This window comes from Nelusetta ayraudi, unplaced genomic scaffold, assembly GCF_046127955.1.
Source record: "Nelusetta ayraudi isolate G7.1 ecotype Tasmania unplaced genomic scaffold, CSIRO-AGI_Nayr_v1 ptg000062l, whole genome shotgun sequence".
Lineage (NCBI taxonomy): Eukaryota > Metazoa > Chordata > Actinopteri > Tetraodontiformes > Monacanthidae > Nelusetta > Nelusetta ayraudi.
Window position 1 is genome coordinate 103,020 of NW_027466112.1, and position 25,282 is coordinate 128,301.

The 25,282-nt window shown below is 42.6% G+C and overlaps 1 protein-coding gene across 4 annotated transcripts; it reads right to left on the minus strand.

Moving 5' to 3' along the window:
- Positions 1 to 1,720: 1,720 nt before the first annotated feature.
- Positions 1,721 to 22,864, minus strand: atp13a3 (ATPase 13A3). Of its 4 annotated transcripts, XM_076040671.1 has the most exons (34): positions 22,696 to 22,864; positions 19,317 to 19,394; positions 16,796 to 16,882; positions 16,457 to 16,630; positions 15,089 to 15,316; positions 14,828 to 14,898; positions 14,647 to 14,730; positions 14,423 to 14,492; positions 13,985 to 14,119; positions 13,415 to 13,487; positions 12,724 to 12,855; positions 12,209 to 12,391; positions 11,893 to 12,050; positions 11,531 to 11,719; positions 11,315 to 11,376; positions 10,794 to 10,944; positions 10,485 to 10,604; positions 10,224 to 10,241; positions 9,783 to 9,936; positions 9,523 to 9,643; positions 9,261 to 9,385; positions 8,574 to 8,734; positions 7,773 to 7,901; positions 7,592 to 7,671; positions 7,401 to 7,443; positions 6,974 to 7,083; positions 6,723 to 6,819; positions 6,533 to 6,605; positions 6,260 to 6,437; positions 5,970 to 6,148; positions 5,793 to 5,881; positions 5,582 to 5,662; positions 4,848 to 4,940; positions 1,721 to 3,814 (listed from the first exon to the last, which is right to left on the minus strand). In XM_076040671.1, the coding sequence occupies exons 3-34, from the start codon at positions 16,844 to 16,846 to the stop codon at positions 3,647 to 3,649; spliced, it is 3,780 nt and encodes a 1,259-aa protein (XP_075896786.1). In that variant the 5' UTR covers positions 16,847 to 16,882; positions 19,317 to 19,394; positions 22,696 to 22,864; the 3' UTR covers positions 1,721 to 3,646. The 4 variants fall into 4 exon arrangements, with proteins under 4 accessions (XP_075896786.1, XP_075896787.1, XP_075896788.1 ...); XM_076040672.1 differs by lacking the exon at positions 19,317 to 19,394; XM_076040673.1 differs by lacking the exon at positions 4,848 to 4,940.
- Positions 22,865 to 25,282: the final 2,418 nt, after the last annotated feature.

Consider the following 25,282-nt stretch of genomic DNA (forward strand, 5'->3'; position numbering starts at 1 on the left):
TGCATTTGTTACTGAAATGTGAACACCATTCCTCTCGCGAAAAATAAAATCACTTGGAGCCACTCACCAGAACTTTTAAAAGCATTTATTGAAAAGAGAGAAAAAAAAAAAAAAAATCAAGGCAAATGTGAAATACAATCCTTTCGGAAAAAGAAATAAAAAATAAATGAAATAAATTATGAAGTACAAAAAAATAGAAAATGTACACCTCTTTCAATACAAATTATACATACATCCTAAATTAGCTACTCGCTAAGGCATGGGAGCCGCACACCTTACATAGCTGATACAGTATGGACTGCAATGTAAAGTTTGACCTGCAGTAGAATTTTAATTGAGTTGGACTATTGACTTTTATTATTACGAATTATACACATTTCCCTGAGGAAACAACATCCATGTGACACTTATTTGCAATGGCTGACATAGTCATGTTTTATTGACGACGGTAAGTGAAAAGCTGGTATTGATGTTCAACCTGTGCAAGCGCATCATCCAATTGATTTAATGACATGATATAATGGACAAAGTAAAAATGGAAATTCAGTATTGGATTTACCAAGGTCCAGTTATTTATTTATTTTTTTTTAACTTTCTGTAAGAAGGTGCTTTTGACAGTTGAATGGGCCATAACAAAAACAGGCCACAGACAAGCAAATACACATTCTCTATTTTTGCCAGAAAAAAAAAAAAAAAAAATCATAGAAATTCATAAACAAAGCAAAATGACAAGACAGCAAAGCAAAACGATTGTCAAATGTTGCTCTAAAGTGGTAGCACAGAATAAACTGTTGGTTTGATTCCCTTCTTCCATGAGATCCATGGTGACACAAAGCAACGCAACTACAGAGAAGCAAAAAGTGCTGCATGAAGCTCAGCCATGAAAAGAGACACTGATTCAACTGACCCATTGATACTTTTGGAAAACCGTTACAAAAATGATTGTGAATCGTGCCCTAAAAAGGAAGATTCATAACAATGCAATTTCTTATCAGCCTAACAGAAAGCAAAAATTAAAAAAAAAAAAAAAAAAAGTACCGAGTACCAAAATGTAGAAAAAGACACATCAGCCCTTTGATAACTTAAAACTCCACATCTTTTTGTTTAAACTCATTCATTTTTGCACAGTTTAGACATGTACATCTCATATATATACAGATAAAATCACGTCTATTGTCGATTAGCCTTCACAAAGCCAAAATAAATTTGGACACCCCTGGACATGGGCAATGATACCACTTTGATTAAAAATAATAAGTTGATGAGTAACAAAAAAAAAAAGAAAGAGAAATGATTGGAGCAACAACAAATTTCCACAACCGTCTAGTGATCCATGTAAAACAAATAAACCCTTTAGTCGTTCAGCAACCAATCAGAAGCCTTCCAAATCTGGCACTGAAACGCCAACCAAGCAATGGCAATCCTAGTGCAATTATCCCTGCTAAAGCTGACAAATATTTCCAGTGAATTAAAATAATATACTTTATTTGGGTTAGTTTGATGAAGACTTGTAAAATTATTACAAGGGTGCAAACAGACAACAGCTTTGAGGAACTAAACTGCAGCCGCCACCAGATTCGATTGCAACTTGGTTCCATTTCAACAATAACTCATAGAAAATCTAAAGATATCATCATGGCATGATCATAATCACAAATTATAGAAAATTATAGAAATGGCTTTATTTTGCTTGACAAAGGTTGTTGTTTTTTTTGGGGGGGGGGGGGGACGAGTTGTGTCACATGTACTTTGACATTCTTTCGTACATGGTGTCTCAACACTTTGGGTCACAACATCATTTAAAAAAAAAAAAAAATGAACAACAGAACAGATGAAAGGCAGGTTGCTGTGTAGAGCATACAGTTTTAGACAGGAAGCTACCAGTCTCTTCAATTTAAAGTGACACTACATTCCCAATCTGCATTTTTGAGTACAAAACTTTTAAGCCGTTTTAAACGTGGCTGTGAGCCGCTTGTGTTGAATCAGTTTTTACTACTATTAAGTGCATACAGCTTCTCTCTTGTCCCGCCTCACAGCAGTGGAATTAATCAAACGCTGTCTAGCATTTCCTGGCCCCTCAGTGTCTTCGCAGCAGGGCTACTGTTCAACACTTGGGAAGCGTCACTTTAAATGTCACGGTGGAGAACATCTGTTCCAGCCCTCGGCCTTCTATGCTGACGCTGGACGTGTAATGCGTGAATGCCAATGTAACTGCTGACCGGCACCTATTCCATGCATGTCGTAAGCACAATTTCATTTTGTGCCAAATACACAGAGTTAACGAGATGCGCAATTTCTTGCCAAGATTTTGAAAATGACACATTTTATTAGTCTTCCATAGGAAGCAATTTTGCTTGAAGTGTTACGACTGTGGGTATTAATGCGTGTCGTACTCGCTCCCACAGCAGCGCAACGTGTGTGTTTAAATGCTTTGATAGGTTCCCACTGCCCAAGCTTATGGTGAACGGTCCACAAAAGCCAGCGAGGGCCATGCTTTTTCATTGCAGACAGAGAATATTTGCATGTAAATGTACAAAGTCTACAGTAATGCTCTGTTTGTAGTAGCAGCTCTCATATTGCAACCATCAAGTCATTCAGGACTCGATCAAAGGGGAGCTGGCTTTAGACTATCGATGCTTTCAGTATCGTCTTTAGATGCTGGCTGAAAAATTGATAAAAGAGCTGCAGAACTCCCACCCACCACCACGACCTCCTCCAAATAACAATAGCTAGTAATAATCATTGACACAGTTAATAGCCATACTAGTGTTTCTTTAGGGACTGAAGCTCAACAACTAGAAACACTGTTGTTGATCCAAAGCAAAGCTTGCAGTTGTTCCACATTCACCATTCAAGGGGCGACAGGTTTGGCTTGGCCAGAAAGGACTAGTTGGCTTGTTATGCAACAAAAGATCATGGACAGTATATTTGCCGCTCACGTGAAAGCAGAAAATACGAACAATAATAATAATGGTTTCAATCACAAATCAGCAATGTGCAGTGTGTTGTGCTGTTTTCTACAGCCGGTCCCAGGCTGCTCCACCTTCTGTGACTTTGTGTGCTTAAAATAACATTTTTTAAGGAGAAAAGAAATAAGCTCAAGGTGAGTTTAAAATGGCTCCTTTTTGGTTTTGTGGGATTCTACAGCGTTCCTCTGGTAGCGCTCGTCGAGTGGTTATGCCAGCTGAATGAAATCAATTTGTGCAACAGCTGCTCAAGACCACTACATGGTAGCAACCAAAGGCTGTAGCTTCGAGTCGTCCAATAAGAATGGAGGCTGCTAAAAACACCAACAACAAGTGGTCCCAACGCAACCCGACCTGCATCCATTATTTTCAGCCTTAAAATTTCCAATACATGTTTTTCAACTGTCCCTAAGGTTTCTTCCCAAGACTTCCCAAAACAATTCACCTCAATGCATTTCAGCCTGGGTGTGGGGGAGGGGGTTCTGAGGTCTTCAGAAGGCAAGTGCAGCCAACCTTTGCAACATCTGCTTTACTCACTTTTCATGGAATTGAAAGACAAGCAAGAGACACCTGAGAGCGCGGGAGTTGGACAGCCAGCAGACTGGGAGCGCTAGAGGGCGGGGGGGCCTTTTTTTTTTGGTACATAAGTTTGCCGTACATTACTAGATGATGCAGCTATCCTAGATTTCAGGGTGGGGTTTGGCTTCCGTGGTGGTTGTTGGCTTTGGGGGCCAGTCGGGGTCCACGCTGAGTTCCTGGGCCAGATGCATGTATCGCGTTTTGGGTGCTATGTCGCGAGAGCAGCACAGCCAGGAAAAACACTTGGTCGAGTGCCGGTCGATGCCCTCCTAGAGAAAGAAAAAGGAGAAAAAAAAAAAAATACCACGGTACCAAGAACAAAGCAATTAATTGGTGAATTTGCTTATTGGTTTAATGACAAACAAGGACTGGCAGGAGAGCATGCAAACGTTTAGCACACGAAACAAGATCTTTTAAAGAAAAAGCAGCATGGCGGGAGTTTAAAGGAGCCACGTCCTTCAAAATAAGCTCATGGAGTCAAAGAGTAAAAAACAAAGCGTAAAAATTGAACATATGTAAGGAGGCACGGTTGGGCAACACGTCTCATTTTAAGTTTGGTGTTCTTCACAGAAACCACAAACTGTTAGAGGACAAGCTTTTGTAATCAAACCTGTGTCTACAAGAGTACGTTACGACAGGACGTGAGGTGCGGCAGCCCCTTCTGCCTCTTTGCTGCAAACTGCTGCTACGACCTACAACTATTAATAATAACTAAATAGCAACTAAATTTGCTGCCCGACACACTGTGTATGTCGTAGTGGATAAAACTTAAACTGCAGGGGCAGTTTACAATATTTATAATAGTTTTTATATCTTTGTATCGTTTTGCTCTTATCTGGACCATTTCCGTCTGCAATAAAAAGTATTTATTATATTATATTATATTATATTATATTATATTATAAAAACCAACACATTTATCTAATAAGAAAAATCTAACTTGAGCCTGGCCAAAATGGAGACCAAGAGATTTAAACAATGACATTTTTCTTTTTCACACTTTTTAGTTTTGTGGTTCTGCAGTGAAAGTATAGCTGTGCTTTTTCACCCTGTAGAATTTGCATCACTTAAAAAAAAAAAAATCTAACCCACTAAACAAAAGGCTTACAAAGGGGACAGGGAAAAAGGAGGAAAGACTGGCTGAGACTGATGTCTCACACATGCATGTCTCGGTTAGAGGTTAGAAAAGAATGGTGGAGTTTGCTGCATTAAAGGAGGAGGCGGAACAGAAAGAGGAAACACCACACAAGGAGGAGGAGGAGGAGGAAAAGGCTCAACAAGAAGGTTTCAGATATTCCCAACCTGTGGTGTCGGGGCGACAGGAGTGATTCCAATGTTGCCCTGTTTGTCTCGGCTGAACACAAGCTTCCATAAGACGATGTCAAGGATGAAGGTCTATGGAATAGTGCAGTGGGTAAGGGAAAGAATTACAGAGAGGCTGATTTGATTTCACAAAAGTGGCTGCTAACTCTCTCTTTTTCCTGATGTGAGAAGATGGCAGAGCAACTTCTCCACTGAGCGGAGAGTTAGCATGAGTGAGGTTAGAATTTAACTGGGCAAATTAGTAGGGAGAATATCTACACATCGCGATACCGGCATGAAACAACTAAGAACTGTGCACAATCATTTGAAAAGTAAAGGAGATTTGGAAGGAACTAGGGTCGTCTAAAGCTGTGGGGGCTAAGCAGTGTGTTAAGGGCGGTTTCCCGTGAAGGAAGGCAAAAGCAAAGTGGCTGCACTGAATGCAGCGAGCCAGTAGTGTTATGATAAAAGCACAGAGCTACAGTATCCATCTTCTCCATTATTAGAGGCGACACACATCCTGCAAACTCCATTAAAAGAAATACACTCATAACGGTCAGTTAGGTAAAGACTGCTGCCATCACATGTTGTCATGCAATCATTTTCTCTCCTAACGCAAAGTTCATCCTGCTGCCGTGCCGAATGAGACAACGATGAGCACACTGCATGAAAAAAACAAAACTGGACATGAGGAAAAAACGCCCACGGTTGAAATGTGCGCAGACGTGTCTCACCTCCACCAAACAAGACACAGCGGCGTTGACCACGATGAGGGAGAAGAGCTTCAACCTCCAGTCGAATGGGACGCAAACAATCTGGAGACAGAGATTCAGAGAGACACTCTAGAGGCTGAGGCAAGTCTAGAAGATAAGAGATTATAATCCAAACGGCCTCCTAGGGGGATTTGACCAAACACCACATCTGGTTTGTCGTGCTTCGCCTCACCTCAAAAAACTTGTCAATGCTTTCAACCGGGTAGAAAAAGATAACGAGCAGGAAAGTGTACAAGCTTATGGCGGACAGCACAAAAGGCACTGGAGAGAGGACAAAAAACAAAAAATGAACAAACTGGAAATAACCTGTGGACTGATTTATTTACTTTAAGCATGTAAAGTTTCTCACAGTTCTTGTAGCTGGGCTGCCTGAACGGTTTCCCCTTGGAGAACACGATGGCAACGATGAGATACTGGAAGCAGGAGACGTAGAAGAGGCTGGTGTTCTCAAAGTTCATGATGTTGTGCTCGTCCACCTCCGTGCCATTGTGGTCGGATTCGTTGAGGTGCGACGTCCGGTTGCACACGCTTGGGGGCGAGAACGCAAACAATCGGGTGAAAAAACGTTCAGTTTAATTTCAGGCATTTCAGAAAGGCTCGTCATTTTTTCGTCGGCGGCCAGGAGTTGCGTTCATTTACTCTGTGAGGGGCGTCCACACCGAGTACCACGGCTGCTGCTGGACCCAAAGGAATGCTAAGATCTGGAAGCCCAAGCAGATGAGGATCTGGGTCAGCACGGAGAACAGCAGAGGCCCTGAGATCAGACCTGATGGGGGACGGCAGGACACGAGCTCTTTCCAGGCGGGGTTCAAGCTCACTGAGGCGAAGAGAGTGGAAGAAAACAATGACCATGAAAAATAGAAAAGGGTAGTCGCAGCAAAAACATGTGTTACTTTGTTTTTGCACACTTACTGGTGAAGACAATGAGGAGAATGATTGCGATGTCGATGAAGAGGAACTGGAAGTCCCCGAGGTTACTGAGGATCTGACCAACAAAAGCGAGGAGACTTCATGAAAAACACCTCTTAAATCATACATTTTTTTTTATCTTCAGCCAACTACAGCTAATACTACTACTACTACTGAGTGCAGCAATACGCACAGAGTAGAGCAGAGTCACAGTAATGTACTGGATCATGCTGTAGAGGGCCATGAACTTGAACACGCAGAAGGAGGTGATGAGGGCAGCGCGGCCCTCCCTGTTAAAAACAAAGAAAGAAAGAGCAAGAATAACTTCTCTGCATACGATGGCCTGGTCAAACACAGAGCTGTTTAAATTGGATGGTATTTAAGAAGTTTTTCTGAATCCATTTCCACACTTTGTATTCATTTCCTTGGAGAGAAAGGACCAACCTGATGAGGCTGGGAACGCAGGAGATATTCGGGGTCCTGGAGGTGAAGGGCGAGGCCACCGAGGCCTCCAGCTCAGACAGGGAGATGCCGCCGTGAGCCCTCTTTAGAGCCTGAGGTGAGAACGTTGCAAAGATGTCAGGCACAAGTGCACCGCAGTAAACAAACGTCCCTTTAAATCTTTCCGTAAAGTGTTTTCCTTCACGTATTTGAGGCCATCACTGCCATTTTATATTTTGGTTGGATCGTTTTGTTTTGTTTTTGATCTGCAACCAGCCAACACTGGCATCTCCTGACCGCTCTCCAGCCTAGTTTATTTGCTCTGGGCCAGTTCATGGATGGAGATACAGGTCTATAAAGTGCACTTAATGTCAGCTCACATTATAAGGAAGCATATCTATATCTATCATATCGAGTTGATGCAACATACCCCACAGTCGTTTGCTCCGTCTCCACACATACCAACAAAGTAGCTGTGAGAAAAATCACAAGGCAGTGACTGCTTTAGTTCCACCATTGAAATTGGTAAAAAAAAATATACATATTCTTACAGCTAAAAACACAGTAATTTACTTTCATTACTGTAATTACTACAATCTGTGTCTGACTGTTTGGACTTACTCCACTGCCTGCAGCGTCTCCACAAGTTGGGTTTTCTGATCCGGGGCCATTCTCGCAAAAACGGTGCCATGCAACACGAGCTGCAAGACAGGATGGACCATTATTGTCGCAGAAACGTTGGGCGTGAATGGAGGAACGACAACAGCTCAACTTATATGTCCTTGCGTCAGCGAACTCGCACCTTCTGAAGCATGTCTGGAAAATGCTCCTCGATGACGCCAAACGACTTCCCATTCATGGCAAAGTGGTAGAGCGACTGGGATTTGTGATCGTCCACATCGCACATGTCCTCCAGGCTGATGTTCACTTCCTGCCAGGAAATTCAAGTAGGTCCCAACATTGTCAAATTGCAACACTGATAAGCTGCATTCATTTCTCACAGCATATTCCCAAGATTTAACATTTACTGGCAAGGTCATGAAATATTTCTTAGCTTTGATAATATTTTGCATATTTAACTTTTTTTTTTTTTTTTTTTTTTTTTTAACTTTCATGACCTGTCGGAATCAGACAAATTTAAACCAAAATTGTGCAGATTCAATAGATATTATCATAGCTGTGTCTCATATTGAAAGCCACATTCAGGTCACACTGTGAATGCCATCCATTTATCTATTTATGTATTTTTTGAATTCAAAATGAGGACAAGCAACATATTTCTGCTGATTAAACCTCATACATGAGATAAACCAATTAAAACAATACAACAACAATGAAATATTGTTTTGGTCACGAATGTTATCGCTTTTGTTTTGGCCAAATACATGAACATAAATTTGACGTGTAGTTTCAGAGCGCAAACACAAGGGGGCTGATGTTCGGGCTCATACACACGCCTGCCTGCACCCTGTGACAGTGCACATTTCTGATGGTGCAAGGCTCTGTGTGTGTGTGTGTGTGTGTGTGTGTGTGTGTGTGTGTGTGTGTGTGTGTGTGTGTGTGTGTGTGTGTGTGTGTGTCAGTGTTCGCTCGACTGAGTCACCTCCAGGCGAGGCATCTTGGTTGGCTTGTCAGCATATCTCCAGGTGATTTTGGCAGACTGTCCGCTGTGGGGAGGGACGGCGTCAGCGATGATGACAGTGTCATGTGGGGGAATCATTCCGCAGTCCCTGGCCACTGAGATGGCCGTCAGTATGTTGTCACCTGCAATGCAAATACAGCCACAGTTTTCACACTGGTTTTGTGGCTCGCTGCAATCATTAGGCTGATTATTCCATTACAGCCTCGCTTGCTACAAGTGGCTATAATGGAACGCAAACGTGATAATGAGATGCAAACTTCATCCCCCTGTTTTTTGTTGTCTTTAACAAGCTGACGGGTATTAAAACTTGAGAATGTAGGTAATTTCACTGCAACAAGGCAGAGACTGGTGAAGAAAGTTTCCGTTTTAAGAGCACTCGGAAGTTACTTAATTCAAGTATTCTGTTTACAAGAGACAATTTATAGACCTTTTTCCCCAATTACAGCACACAGTAATTGGAAAAGAAAATTGGACTGTGCAATTACAGCTTGTATTTTTTTCTTCTTTCCTCTTTTTCTTTATGGTATTTGTGTTTTTTATGCTTGAATAAAGAATTCAATTCAATTCCCCTGCTTTGAACTGAGGTTACAGATACAGCAACATTAAAATGAGAAATATTATACTGATGAGTAGTCATGGTGGTCTCACCAGTGACCATGACAGTGCGGATGTTTGCTCTGCGGAGGTCTTTCAGCACCGCTGTGGTTTCTGCTTTCAGCTTGTTCTGCATGATGATCAGACCCAGAAACTCCATGTTGGCCTCAACGTGGTCCCTTAGTTTCAAGAAATGCAAGAGTGTGAAGAGTTTTCAATCAAATTGTCTCAACAGTAGAAGATGAATCTTCTTCTCAAAATCCTGGCACAGATTTTCTAGAAATGGAGGCCTAATGAATGATAAGCAGCACTCTACCTGTTGACATTCTGGACTTTGTGCCATGTAAGTTTAGATCCTAGTCGACGGTGAGCGAGCGCTATTACCCTGAAGCCCTGCTTAGTGTAGCTTTCGAGAACATCAGCAAAATTTTCTGGCACTTCAAAAAAAAATAAATAAAAAAAAGACAAAGACAGAAAAAGACTCATAAAATCAGTACGGAAAAGGCAGGAGTGACAATGTGCTGTGCACATTTTGTTTTTGAAAAATGCAAGAAATGCAATATGTGGTCATTTTACCCGTTTCTGTCTTGCAGAGACTAGCCACCATCTCTGGTGCCCCCTTCATGTAGGCATCCATACGTTTCTCCCCCAGCAGACGAGTAACCACGCTCATCCGCTGGAGAGTTGAGGAGAAGGGAAACTGCCGGACGATACCAATCTCATACGCTGACTGTGAAAGTGCATGTAAAAAAAAGACCACGCCCAAGAAAGTATTCATCAGTTTGGTGAAAATATTCACAAAAAAAACTATAAATTTAAATTTGAATAACGGACTCCAAAATCAAACATACAATAGCCCTGAAACTACAAATAAACATGGTAAATTTATCAAAGTCACACGCTATAATTAAATGAAGTTTGTCTGTGGTTTTAACGCTCACAGATAAACTGAAATGATGACTCAGATTAAAAAGAGGAAATATTTTGTGCTTTCACAAGGGGAAGCATGCCACTTACCGTAAGCTCATACAGTTCCTAGAGAGAGAGAGAGGGAGAGAGGAACAGAAATTAGAAGTGATTCTGCTTCGCTATAATGGTAGTTAATCTCTTAAGAGGATAAAGTTAAAGCAAATATTCTGTAGACTTTGGAAATTTTTATTTTCTTTGCTCGTATTGAAAATGAAGACAGTTTTCACTGATGGTAGAGAACAGATCTATACACATTAGTTTTGACTTGGGGAAGAGTCGTCTGTTGAAACACAGGGCTACTGTTCATACCATGTCCTGCTCTGGTGACTCGTTGGGGGCCGGAGGCAACAGTTGCTTTGGGGGTCGAACCACAGTGGGCATGATACGGTTGTGGAGAGCAGTTTCTTCCTCGGTAGCTTCCTCCAGGGTCTATTTGGGCAGATTTATAGGGGACGGGGATCAAGAAAAGGGTTAGGGTTAGGCTTAGGGTTAGGCTCTTCTGGTTTTTCCTCTGTCTGTAGCTCTAACAGGCTGGTGCTTTCTACATGAGGCGTGTCATGGCTGCCGTGACTCATCCCGCCTGGAGTTATGCCTTTGAATAGATATGGAGCAACTCACCCAGCCTGTGGCCTCAAACATTTTGAGGTCCAGCGGGTCTCCTGACAGCTGGCCTTCTATTTTGGTCAGAGAATGGCAGGTGGCCATACATGCCACAAACTGGGATTTGACAAGATTTTCCTTGTAGGCAGTTTCCTCTGACAGCTGAAAACTGGCGGGACAGACGGGACAGAGTGAAGGCACAGATGTGAAAATGGAAGAGGACGTGTTCCAGATGTGAATCAAAAACTTCCATCGTGTGGCTAAATTTGGATACTGTAGACTCAGGCTAAACATGTCTATGCAATGAATTATGAATACACATTGACAGTTGGTTAGATTGTTCTAGCACATTAAACTATCTGACTAGATATTTTGCAGATAACAGATTTGTTTAGATGATTTTTACTGCAATTTATTTATTTCCCTGTGTAATCACAGATTATGTCCAATTGAAATTATTTTATCATTAATTTTTGTAGTAAATCATTTAATATTTCATTTTTCAGCTGAATAAACATCTGGAGCGCATTGCACATTACCTGCCATTCTCAGCCCTTTGCACTCCCCACAGGTCTAAGCCATCTTCTGTCAGAGTTCCAGTCTGCAAGCAGGACAGAGTAGAAATAAGCTGTCAATCATTTAAACAAACTGGGAAAAATAGACAAAAAAAATAAAATTGAAATCCAAACTAGGATTTGAAACCTTTGGATTAATTTGCGAGTCATTTACTGAAACTGTGAGGAACCGTGACTGACCTTGTCAAAACAGACGAGGTTTATCTGTCCACAGATATTGATCCTCTGTGGGCTGATACAGAAGATCCCAATGCCTTTGAGGCGTCGCTGCGCATACACAATCCCGGCTGTCATGGCAGCTGGCAATGCTGGTGGCACCGTAATGGTGATGATGTCCAAAGACTCAATAATGATGGTTTCTGCCGACACCTGGATGGTCAGAGAGAAAGGTAACAATTAGTTTCCATGGATCTTTTTTTTGATCAAACAATGGTTCAGCATCTGACTATCTGCAATCGAGTTATCGTGTGTAAACACAAATGGTTCCGCTGAATTAATTTTGCAATGCAATTCTGTCCTGTGCCAGTGGCATGGCAGATTACCTTGTTCATGATACTGAGGACGATGGAGTAGATGAAGCCTATTCCAGCCACAGCCACCAGACACAAGAGAAAGAGGTAGGCGTCGCGATACAGCTTGAAGTCGGTGGGTTTTGGGTAAAGGATCGAGCGCACTAGCTGGCCTTTGGCGGTGCTGAAACCTTGTTTGGAAAAAAAAAAGATCTGATTTATCATCTTGTCCTTCGGAGTGCAAAAACAAAGTTGTACTTTTAAAAAAAAACAACACAATCGTCTTTACGCCTCCATTCATTTCACAGCTCATCGAAACCCAAAAGCCCTCTAGAAGCCACACGCTTACCTGTGCAGATCACCACAGCCTTGACCAGCTCTCCTGTGTAGAAGCGGGTCTGGATGACGTGGGTCCCACAGAACAGTGTGTGTCTCTTATGCTCCTCTGTGTTGTAGGCACTGTCAGTCTCCTCAGCTCTGTCTCCTGGCACTGGGTTTGGGAGGTTTGTCTTTGTCACTGGAACACTTTCGCCTGATGGATGGATTAGAGATTGTTATCGAATCGTTATTATTATTGATTATCATTGAAATACTTGAGGTACACTACTAGTCAAAAGTTTGACATGTTTTAACATGTTTTTCTTTGCTGCATAATTACACATATCTTGGGCATATATTTGATGTCGTCGGTATCAATCTGCAGTGTAGACGATTGTAAAGATTAAAAAAAAAAAAAAAAAAAAAATGCATGAGAAGCTGTGTCCAAACCTTTGACTGGTAGTGTACATGGGAAAACCCACAAACCCCTGATGAATCAATCTCCAGTCTCATAGTTGTTGTTTTTTTGTTTTTTTATTATCTCACCTGTGAGCATACTTTCATTGACGATGCAGGTGCCACTGACAAGCACAGCGTCACATGGCATGATGGTTCCATTGCTTGGGATAATCATCAAATCTCCAGGCACCAGATCAGTGGACAAGATTTCTTCGATTTCTGCAAAGAAACAAGGTCCAGTGAGGAGGGCAATGGCAGACGGTATTGAGTTCAAAAAGAAAGAGAGCAGAGAGCAGAGACAGACACAAAACTTCAGTGGCAACGGTGTGGAGCCACTCGCAGTTGGTTCTGGAAGCTGAGAAAGGAGATTCTGTGTGCCAGGGCCCATTGTCTTGCTCAGCAAATCTCTCGTTACTCACGCCTCTCTGGGCACCAGAGGGAAATGCTGCAGCATCGCAAGCAGGGCCAAATGCGGCACATGAACGCACAAGCAAAGATCTCACAGGACGGGTGGGGAGCCGGAGATGTTTATGAATGACATCAAGCAGATACAACTACGTGCTTTAGCACGTGCACCAATTAAAATGTACACATCATTGTAAGGAAGCATTATTTTATGATATGCTACATCATCTGCTCTGGCAGGTAGCACAGTGGGATGACTGTATCACATCTGGACTCGGTAGATAATATTAACTAACGAAAATAGAGATATAGAAATATAAATAGACAGACAGACTGACAGATAGTCAGATAGACAGATAGATAGATAACAAACCGTTGTTGGCTCGGCATACAGACACACGGACAATACTGTGGGCTGCCACCATATCATGAAGCATGATGTATTGCTGCAAAGAGAAAGAAAGGAGAAACAGATATAATCGTTTGAGTGATCCTATCCTGATCGCTGCGACTACCTGGGTGACGGCTGTTTTAGTCCCAGCAGTTGAACTTTGAAGCCAAGGGCAGCAGACCGTGTTAACATTACCCTTTATGCTATCCTCAAAACCCTGGATTAGATAAGAATGGGGGAGTGATCGTGCTGCCTTCAAGTCTGCGTGCCGGCGATTCTGCTTAGTAAATAGTGCAATTTTAATCAGGGGTAATGCCTTGACTAATTTTAGTACCATGGGAAACTTAAGGAGGCGCTGCGAACAAACAAGGTTAGTGTTTGAAGTTGCTGGTCTGGGTTTCCATACAGAAGCTGTTTAAATCCCCAAGTGCATCTCTGTGTATGACATGAAAAAGCTGCTTTAGATCCCAAAGACAGCAAATTCCTTAGTTGGCAGTATCAATTAAAGGAATCAACCAATCATTAAAAAAAAAAAAAAAAAACGTAGCTCACCTTTTTGATAGTGTACAGAGAGGTAGCTATGGATATGACTGACATGAGGACAATGGCCGCAGCATAGTAGTAATACTCATCGGCACTCCACAGGATCACACTGAAGAGCTGGAAGATGTAGAAAGGATTGAGGACCTACAGGAGGAAGCAAAATTAGGGATTAGTTTCAAAATGTACAAGGAAGCAACTCAATTTCAGAGCAAGAAGAACATTTTTTGATTAAAACGTTTGAAACACACTAAAAAAAATTAACTAGAAAGATGAGAACAATTACTAGAACAAAAACTAGAACCATTACTAAAAACAGATGTGCCTTGTGCCATGTCCCCTGTGAGCTTAATAGTCTTGTTAAAATAAAATAATTCTAATTTGTATGCAAAGGCAATGTCACGCAAGTCAATGAAAATTCCAGCTCTGTTCATGCAAACAGTACTCTACCTCTTTAATAAGCAGCTTGAAAATAGAAGGCACTTTCACAGCAATTTCATTCACACCAAAGAAAAGTCTCCTGCAAGAAGGTGAGAGAAACATTAATTAGATTTCTGAGAGAAAAATCGCCAGCTGACCAAATGAAAAAAAAAAAAACCTGCAGGCCTGCCTTCTGCGCTCCGGCCAGGCATCTGAAGTTGTTTTAATTATGACCCACAGAGATGAGACGTTACCTGTACTCCTGCTGGTTCCTGGTCAGGCCTGCGCTGTGCTCCGAGTGGAGGGCGGAGCTGCTCACCTGAAGGTCTTCAATGCCACTGTGGAATTTCAATTGAATTTTTTTTTTTTTTTATCCAATTTACAAAGCCGTTTGACAGACAGTCCATAATATATTCTGAGAAGGAAACAACCTACGTTAAAACCTCAAAGTTTTGCTCCTCGTTGTTCCAGTAATACTTTGTGCTATGGAAGGTGAAATAGCGGATCTGCGGGAAAAGGAATAAGGGAGGAAATGAGGATTAATTCAATACTGTGAGAAACGCGCTGAGCGAAAATTCAATCTGTGCAAACACATACCAACATATGGAATCGGAACTAGTTTTAGCCAGCTTGGCGGTGTCAGACGCCATTGCCGGGGTTCTGTGAATGCAGCCGACCGCGCCGAGTCGTGCCTACCTGAGTGGGCTGGTACTCGGCATATCTCTTGATGAGCTCCTGAGCAGGGCTGCCATCGGAAGAGTGGAAGGTCTGTCCGTTGCCCAGAGTGGGGGAGGTGGAGGAGGAGAAGGAGCAGGTGGGGGAGGAAGAGGGAGAGGTGGTCTGGGTCTCCAGGCTGTAGAAGGGGTTCCTCCCTGGGGCCAGCATCACCCGAACCCTGGCCAGGAACCAGCGCTGGAACTCATCCTGGTTAAAGTCACACGCACAAAGCATGTGGTGCTGCCTCTCTTTCTTTTTTTCTATATACACAAAATGAATAAACTCTATAACTTTATTTACTGCTGCTCTTTGATCAGGAAGTATTTGTATTGATGTATTTGTTCATTATTATCGTGTAAAATGTGCCTTGATGTAATGAAGTGGGGCATGTCCATCCGGTTAGCGCCAACACATCGCCGAGCTTGAGAGAGGGAGGTTTTGTGTTCAAACCCGGTTCGATCAACACCGTTGCCTGATACGAATCTGTCTCCGATTAGACACGCGGGCTACAGCGACGTGAACATGAGGACGCATGAGCGAGTCCATGTGACCGTGTTACAAGTACAATGGACTGGTTGTATTTTTACTTATAGATTCAGAAGCACGCGGGCTTATGATTGAAGTCTTGTATATACGCAGACATTTAGCCATGTCTGGCAGCACAAACGGTCCGTCGCTGTTGTACAATAACAGGAAGTGGTTTTATACACCGATGCTGCGCTTGCAATGGCAGCAGTCTTAGTGGGGGGGAGAGGGGGCACTAACTCCTTCTGACATGTACCAGCAGCTCCTGCAGGACCGAGACGAGACGCTCTCCTGGGGCAGGAAGGGGATGTATTCTCTGCAGGGAGTCTTGGCTCAACCTCAGGGCCTTTTGCCCAGATAGATGTGGGCAGGTGACACAGAAATCAATGGTCAGATCAGATCACCCAACCACCTACAGTGTAATGGAGCGCAGCAGCCCTCCTTCTCATCCCGTCTCTGTGGCTGCCACTTACTGGAGAACTCTCACTCTACTCTGCCGGCGTGTGTCTGTGACCTTGACTCACCAGTCACTACCCAGAGCTCATGCACGATGAATGTGCATCCTCTGCATACAGAGGACGGTCAGTACATCGAGACTCCAAAAGATTCTATTTATTCAAGCTTGACACATGAATAAGCTTTAAAATAATAGTTCCAGACCACATAGCTGCAAAAAAAACTATTAATTTCTTCTTCTTTTTTTTCCAATTGTATAATTGCAAAAAGCAGCAAGTGTGACCTTTGTTGTTTTAAATTGATCAAGAAGTTATTCAAACATTGTATTAAAAAGAAATAAATCAATTCAGAGCGGCTACCACCTACCGTGGAGCGAAGCAGCACCACATCAGCATCACGAACTGTGGTGCGAGTGCAGGTGGATTTGACGCACCACTCTGGCAACCAGTAGAGCAGCAGGAGAAGGAAGCCCCCGGTGCACAGCACCCCAAGGCCGACCAGGGCCAGCCGCCAACGGCACAAACGGTAGCCCTGCAGCTCCTTTGGCACGTGGAGAAAAATAGGTCAGGCTTCTAGTAACGTTTACTGAACTTATGGACGACTATAATTGCAAGACGAAGAAGACGAAGAAGACGAAGAAGAAGAAGAAGAAGAAGAAGAAGAAGAAGAAGAATTTGGTACTGAAGTCGAATGAGAGAGTCATACCATCTCCTCCTCCCCCCCTTTGTTGAGGATCTTCAGGTCTTCCTTCTCCATGATGCAGAAATGCTTGCTAAGCCCCTCCCTTAGTCACTGCAAGCAGCACATGAAAAAAAAATACATTACAACCGGGAAAATATCTTTAATTACAGTCACACTACAAGAAACGACAATTTCTGGATAAATCCGGCAAAATATCATTTGTTTCTGCAGTATGAATATTTAAATTAATAATTATTCACCATTAATTTGAATTTTGTAGGATTAGACAGACAAACTCAACTTTATCCTTTTCTTTGTTACACGAATTATGATTGTACGCAAAGATGTAGCTGCTCCTACTCACGCTTGGCATGTCAGCAGTAGGCATGTGGTGACAAACTACGGCTATAAAACCACTAATCTTTCCCATAAGAAGATATCCATCTATTGAAATGCAGAGAGCACAGATCTGTAAGGCTGGACACCATTTTCAGAGTGGGAGGAAAAAGCACAAAGGTCAGCAGGTATCTGGGGCACACGAGCGGTTATCCAACAACCCGAGCGTGGAGCACTTGCGAGGCAGCTGCTTAACCTCAGAACACCTGAGATTAGCGCTTCAGAATGTCACACACCCAAACTGAGAGCCAGCGATTCAGCAGAGGAGCACGTTACCCAATATCAAGCTCATCCCAGTTTCCTCCCCTCAGTTGTCCCAGAGGACTCACCAGCTGCCCGAGACTGCATGCCGAGTGCTGTGTGAAGTGTGAATTCACAGGGAGGGGCATCGAGCTAAGAAGAAGGCCGAGCTGCCAAAGGCAAGAGTGGGCCATCTCAGCAGTTTATTTGGCCCTTTTTGCAGTGACTTCATAATTGAATTGGTACTGAAATGATTATTAGACTGAAGGCTTAATTTCTCTGGCTCTGTTCAGACTGGGCCACGTTACTGAGCCATCTGACAGGTTTCTGTAGCAACGACGTCGGAGCGGAGGCGTGGTCCAGCGCGTGGAGTGTGGGACGCCATGTAATTGCGACAGCGGCAAAAACTAAATGGACTTGTTGCGATACATGCCCTGGAGCTTGGCTTGAATGAAGCTGTCTCCCCACAGACTGATGAGCCAATGAGTTTCCTCCTCTGTCCAGGGACTGCCGTTTTCTACTTCTTCCGTCTGCTCCATTACATTACAGCTCCGCACCTCAAATGGCGCCCTCTGGCCTGGCGCATTGGGTCTTCCGTCTCGTCGAGTCGGACGGACCAACCGGTGTGTTTGGAGCTCTTCAGACTGAGACGCATCTGTCCAAATGTGATTTGAAACGACCTCCCGAATTTGGTTTCAATCCGATTTGCAAAAATCGGATTTCATGTGATTTGTGACTGTTCAGACTACAAAAGAGCCATCCGGTTTCAATCTGGATGGGCTAAAAAATTGGATTTTGGCTGGCAGTCTGAACGAGGCTAACGAGACCAATACCAGAAGCAATAGAGGAAGAGATACGGACGGCACTAGTTGCTCCAACCCAGACCATTTACTGACGGCCGCTGGGACGCTGTTGTGGCAAGTCACCACGCCACCTCCCCTACAGCCTCAAAACGCCACTGATCCTGAGAGCCACCTCCTCCACAGCGCGCACACACACACACACACACACACACACACACACACACACACACACACACACACACACACACACACACACACACACAGATTTTATCTGCCAGCTGCACCTACGCCGACTTTCTCTCTGGCATACAGCGGGATATTTTGCTTAGGACCAAGCCCTTCCTTGCATTTTACAACAAAAACCACCCAGCGACAGCATGCCAATAAATGAAAGATGGAAAAAAAACAAAAAAAACTGAAAAGGCTTAAAAAAAAAAAAAAAGACTTTCCCTTCCAAGTCTGTACTATGGCTGGAAATGGAGACCCAAAGTGCATCATGAGATAAACACTCTGTCTGAATCTGAGGGGAAAGGGTTTTTGTTTGGCCTATTTTTAGAGGGTCTTGAGGAGATTTTAAATTAGAATGAGGAGCAGTTGACCAGCATCAAGGACAGAATGCTGATCATTCAGAAATGTATGGCAAATCATCATATTTCATGTCTTAATTTGATATCCAAAGGCAATGATGGAAAGGTTGTGAATGTTTTAACAGTTATGAGGTAATTGGCTCAGTTAATATGGTTAATATTGCCAACTTAGTAAATGCTGAAGAAAACGCCCCTCCTACTTATTTACTTAAACCAATTTATTCAGTTTTGTGCTGTCTTTACCTTATAACAAGAAGCAGCAACACCTGCAGTGCAATAACTTTAAACAAAAAAAAAAAAAAAACATCTACATAATCAAAAATCTTTGAAATGATGTTTAAAAATGACAAAGTTTCCTGAAAGGATATTGTCTCTACACAAATCTTAACTGTGTGTGATACAAACTAAAGTGCAAGCACAACAGTTGGCAACTATCATAGTCACTAATACCAACGTATTTTGCAGTGAAACCTTATTGAGTTTGGAGTTTATTTTATTATAACGTTCAAACAATTGTACCTTCAGAACCAGGGACACAAAGTCCCGGGATCCTCCTCCCCGCTGTTGGCTTGCTCTGTCACCACACCAACCTGGAACCTTGGGTAAGGAAAGAAAGTCACTCAGCTTTGCATTTTTAAATGCTGAATAGAAGCAAAATTTTACAATAATAATTACAAAAAAATAAAAAAAAATAAACAATAAATGAACATTTAGACGTAACAACAAGAAACCAAATATCAACAGATGTGTTTGGGTAGTTTAGTTGAACTACCTTTTCAAACACTAGAAATAAAATTAACTTGAGCAAATTTGCTTTCAATTACGAAATTCAAACATTTTGACAGCGACAGGACCACAGATGACAGTTATGCTTGCCCATCACTACAATAATGGCACTGGAAAACTCACTGAGCAAAAAGTACCCAGGACAGATACCACACGCTTGAATTTCCATTCTTCAAATATTTTATTTATCATTTGCTTTTTGATTTCTCTTTTTAAATGCATTTCATTAAATTTGGCTCCTTACTCAAAAAAAGTGGCTCCATCCATCAATAGTGATTTCAACAGTCCTTGAAGATATATATAATTAAACTAAACTAAACTAAATTAAATTAAATTAAATTAATATTTAAACTAAATACTCGACAAATAAGGGAAGCAGGTGACATGAGGAAAAGATGTTTAGATGTTGAGAAGTTTTATTTGAAAACACAGGACTCTGGTTGGGCCAGTGAGTCTGCTTGACTTCCGAGATATTTATAGATTCTGTCAGCCCAGCCTAGAACCACATTGTGGCCTCTCATTTGATTAGTCTTCTATTGTATTAATAGGCTTAGGAGGAAAACAAATGAAACAGCAGCTGACGGTCTTTTCTTCAGACTTCCAGATTTAACACAGTCTGCGTTCTTTTCAGGACAACTCAAATAATTCACTCACTGCATGCCCTCAGTTCACATCAGAATTCCCGTCTCACAACTCAAACTTCTCAAGCTTCCGCGACCAAATCTGACTGATCTACTAGAAATTGACCCCCTCGCCCATCTCTCCACCTCCTCCAATACTGATTGCTACATTAGATAAATACGCAAACAGTCCATCTGCCACTCCAGGGTACAATTAGTAAAATTGCTTTGTTTACAGTTACTTCCGCCATACAAGACAAGCTAACGTTCTACAATAAAAAGCAATGAAGAGTCTGCACAATTTTTCACCACTGATTGCAGTTGACAGATGACTTCAGTAAGCAACAACTCTTCAGCCTGTTGCTGTTAAAAACCATCGATATCAAGCAGGACTTCACACCAACTAAGTGCGTGATCATTCAGCACGCGCACACACACACACACACACACTTCACCGTCAAACTGAAATCTAATCACGCAGGGAAGTTTTATCTTATGTGTTTAAGACACATACATATGCATATATTACGTACAAGTCTGTGGTGCCTCTACCTGTGGTGTCTACTGTGAATTTAGAAAAGCTCTGCCTTAACATACGGGCGAGCAGAAAATGGACTGGATTTCAATTTTCAGCGACTCCTTTCACGCATTTGCTCACAGCTATGTACGAGGATTGGTCGGCAATTAGGCTGATATTAACTCGTACAGTAATAGGGGCAGCCTGTGAGAAGTGCAACTTGAAGAGTATTACAAGTGACACAAAAGTGACTCCAATCTCATGAAAAATCTAAGAGAAATGGGGCAAACTGCTGAGATCAAGAAATAATCCTACAGATCAGAAGTGTGCTAAGTTTTTAAGTCAGACCACATGCTCTTGGATTAACAGTGGTAAGTAACGCTGCTCAATGAAAATGTGCCACTGTGTAAAAGAGCAAACATGTATTTTAACTTGGAAGTACTCAGGAACAATATCCTCTCAAAAAAGATTTAAAACGTACAGAGACAACATTTTCCCACACATGTTAAAGAGAAGGTTGAAGTTTTTCTTGATATAAAATGTTGAGTTCCCTTTTACATCTTTTACATTGTAACACTGACTGACAACACTGATGGCAACTTGATCAGCAATTTAAAACAAATGAAAAAGTCATGACCTGTCATGTCATGTATCCTCCACCACCCAGCCATCTCGCTTTCTACACTACTAGTAGGGCGGTGGGACAATAAGCATATTTGATGAGCGCATTGACTTTATCTCAGTGACGCAGGCTGCCGGTTTATTCATTAGATTGACACATTTCCAGTGTCTGTGCCCACTTCTGTATCTGTAACACTTTTGGCAACCGTTATGATTCATTTTCAATGACAGCAAAATATTTGGAAAATTGCCATCATTTGAGAAGCATGCTGTTAATGGCAACCCGTGTTAAGAAGGCAAAAACAATAATAAAACATCATACAATGTCAATGTTGAATGCTTTTGGTGTGTGATTCATGCAGATCCCGCACAATGATGTCAGGATCTGGAATATACAGATATTGTTTATAAAAAAAAAATAAAAATAAAAATAAAAATATGTAAAAAAGGATCATTGCAACCCAATTGGCAATGATCTGACTCTCCAGTAAATGTTTTGCCAAAGCAGAAAGACCACTAATCTGAATAGGAAGTTACCTATTGAATGCATACGGGTAAAAGAGTAAGAGACACCTGGCTTCGTAACCGTCAATGTCATAGGTGACCAGCCTGTGGCGTCAGGTGTTTCACTGGGGAAATAGCCAAAGCTAACAGAAAGGGGGTGTGTGTTGATCAAACGGATCAAGCAAATGCTTCTTTTTGAAGCGATTGCACGGACCCAGCAAAAGGCGTGTTGATACCTCCGACACTTCATTCGCTGCACAAAAGCAAAAATGACGACTACGTCCTAGCGAATGGTATCCCAGATAATAACTGAGGAATGCCGACAGTAGGAGAAGGAAAGACGAGGTATCAGGTAATAGCGGGATACAATTACAGCGCCGTGATGTACCTGTCGGGCGGCATTGTCTATTAAAACAACGATTTCCGGTACCTTGAGACGTTAATGTCGAACACGGTTTAGTCAAATGTTTGTAAAGTAAAACTTCGCATGTCTATGTGCTGCCTGGAGGAACCGTGGCTTACAGGGGGAGATGAGCCCAGGGGAAGTGTTTCGGGGGAGGCGTGAAGACATGGACGTCGGGCTAGCTGGCTAAATGCTAGCAGGGCTTCAAAGGTGGGCATTGCAGGCACGAGTTTCACAGAATATCGTACCTGCCGTGCGCCACTGAACCCGCTTGGGTCAGAAGAGCCGAGACGACGTCTCAATGGCAACGCCTGGGCTTTTCCGTACACGTATCAGCTAGCCACCGCTAGCGTTAGCAGCGCTAGGTAGCCACAGCTGACACATGGGTGATGATGACAGGCGATGTGAGCGAGCCGAGAGCAACATTTCAAGGGAAAACGCACTCACCCAGAACCACCTGGACACTTTGAAGATCACCTGCGAGCCATGGTGAGACGGGAGCAGCCGCTATCTGAAAGGAAACGTCGTCGGGGAGGGAGAGCGGACTAAGTTTGTTGGCGGAATGTTGTCGCACAGCCGACAGGCAAGAGAGACTGCTCGTTGCTGCGCACTGACAGCTCAGTGGGGCAGACTGAATACTACAGCAGTTGTGAACTGGACTGAACTGGCTGTCTGACGGCAGGAAGTGACATGCGATGACATCATTCACCACGGGTGAGCTGTCCAAGGTGAACGCGTGAATGCCCAAGCTTTTGAAATGCCACAAAATTGTACTTTTGGTATGGGGCGGTTAACTGATTTGTGAGCGTGAAGGCTTCGGTCGAATATCCCCCCCCCCCAGAGCCGATGAAGGCCACAAGCAGATGAATCATGATGGGCGAAGATTATCTCAATGCCAAGTGAGGCTAGAGTGTCTGTTTTTAGCACTGAACTGTTCTCCATGCGCCTTGGAAACAGGTGCCCCTCAGGAGGGGGAAAAAAAAAAAAAAACTACTCAGGCAAAAGATGTTATTGTTTTTTTTAGGTAACACAGCCCATGTGTCTTGATCCTAATAGTTTTTTTGCTCAGCGCACCCTCTGCAAAGATGATTTGGAGTAAGACCCAACATCAGAAATCATTTGTGCAGAGCAGAATATATCTAGTTGGGAAGCTTTTATGAACCCCTTTAAGGCTAACAGGTAGTAGTGTTTAAGTTACAGCCAAAAATTAACACCACCTAACTGAAAGGGAGCAGTCAAAGTAGTCACCACACTTTGGGCTGTTTCTTCAAGTACACCAGGAGTGGACTAACTCATTGCAGGAGTCTGCTCTAATTGTGAAAGCAATTTCCAACACAACTAAATATATATTTATATATGTGTGTGTGTGTGTGTTTTTTGCCACACTTTTTCCTGCTCCTTTTTTTTAACATAAAACTCTTAATTCTTTGCTTGAAATTGTATAAAGCTATGCTTGATATTTTTTTTTTTTTGAACATGTTCAAAATAAACTATATAAATTAAACTAAACTGAATTACCTGTTTGTCACGTTGATACCATTCAATCACCATGACACATTGCTTTGATGTGTTGTGTTCAGTAGGTTTTATCCTCGTGGAGAACTCTTTCCAAAGCCTCAGGTGATGGTAGAAAATTGTATACACTTTGACAAAGGAAACCTGCTGAATGAGGTTTTTGCACGTCCGTTGAATTCAGCATGTTCCTCCATGCAAGGTTTTGCTCCAAAAGAATATTTTATTCCTGTTTCAGGAGGCGCACAGTAATGCTCTAAAGGCCCCCAGTACTCCTGCATCTTTTACGTCCTGTGCAGTGGAGTGATCACTGACGCACGGGCCAAGAAAAACAGAAAGGCCAGTCCCCTGCAGCTGCTTCAGATGTGCTAATCCACTGTCTCTAATCTCCATCACCTCTGCAAACAGGAATCCAGGGTGTTGTGCGAGACACACGGTCTGTTTTCTTTTGGCCTTGTGTCAGAGGGGATAGAGATGAGGCCCAGAGATGGAGCGGTGCAAGCTCAGCATTCGCAATGACATCAGAAGGCATTACTGGTGTACAAACAAGTCTTTTTTTTTTCTCCCTCTTCGTTGATTGGATCAGTCAAGAACTACTGATCAAGCACGGAATGAGGGCCTAAATTGTTGATATATCACAACACAAATGTTGTATATCACAACATTTTCTATTGCATTAGCAAATCACACTCATATTGCAGTTACCGCGGTAATATTCATATAAATTTCTATTAGCAAGGTACATTTTATATAAAGTAATAAGCAACAGGTATTAAAAGGAATTGACCAATTTCTTTTGTTAAATGTGACAAAAAATAACTACAGCTGCCTGAGAAGTAGCCATGCATCTGTTCAGAAATGATGACCTGGCAATCGCAAGTCATAATTCATTTTGCTCAGACAGACAAGTTGCTCAAGGAAATGTAATGGCCAGGAGGAAAATGTGATTCAGAACTTATCTGCGTATTGTTCCATTATCGGTTTCTAGGAAGGCTGTTCATTTAAAAATTCTCCTGTCTGTTGCTCAAACGCCGCCAGCCAAGGCAGAGAGCAAGTTGAGCGGACAGCCGTGTGATGGAGAGGAAGGAGAAGCTCTGGCCGTCTAGTCTGGGGCTTATCTGTGCCACAGGGCCTTTTCCCAGTCCAGCCCTGATAGCGGAGGTTAACTAGCAAAATACAGGATATGACCCAATAACCTAGCAAGGCAGCAGGGGCGCAATAATGTTTTATGAGGGGAGGTCTCATTTTGTAAACACTGGTTTGATGAATGCTGCCGGGGCAAGTTAGACAATGGCTGCGGTTGCTGCTGTGCACTCGGACATGGACGTACACACGGCAGCTTAATGCAACATTCAATTTAGTAAATCGGATATGAAATAAGAAGTTACATTAAAAACGAACACAAAGCCGTCAGAGGGTAACGAGATGCTATTAACACACATCAGCTAAACTGTAAAACACAGCAATGAAACAACCCAGGAAGCAGGTTCAGTGTTTGCATTTTTTTTATTACCCTCTAATA

Coding starts and splice junctions, on each gene's coding strand:
- atp13a3 (XM_076040672.1), bottom strand. CDS start 16,846: ATGGAGAAGGAAGACCTGAAGATCCTCAACAAAGGGGGGGAGGAGGAG. Junction 12,051..12,208: donor GGCTGTGGTGATCTGCACAG/GTAAGCGTGTGG, acceptor TTTCCAAACAAG/GTTTCAGCACCGCCAAAGGC. Junction 4,941..5,581: donor CTGTGTCTTGTTTGGTGGAG/GTGAGACACGTC, acceptor ACTATTCCATAG/ACCTTCATCCTTGACATCGT.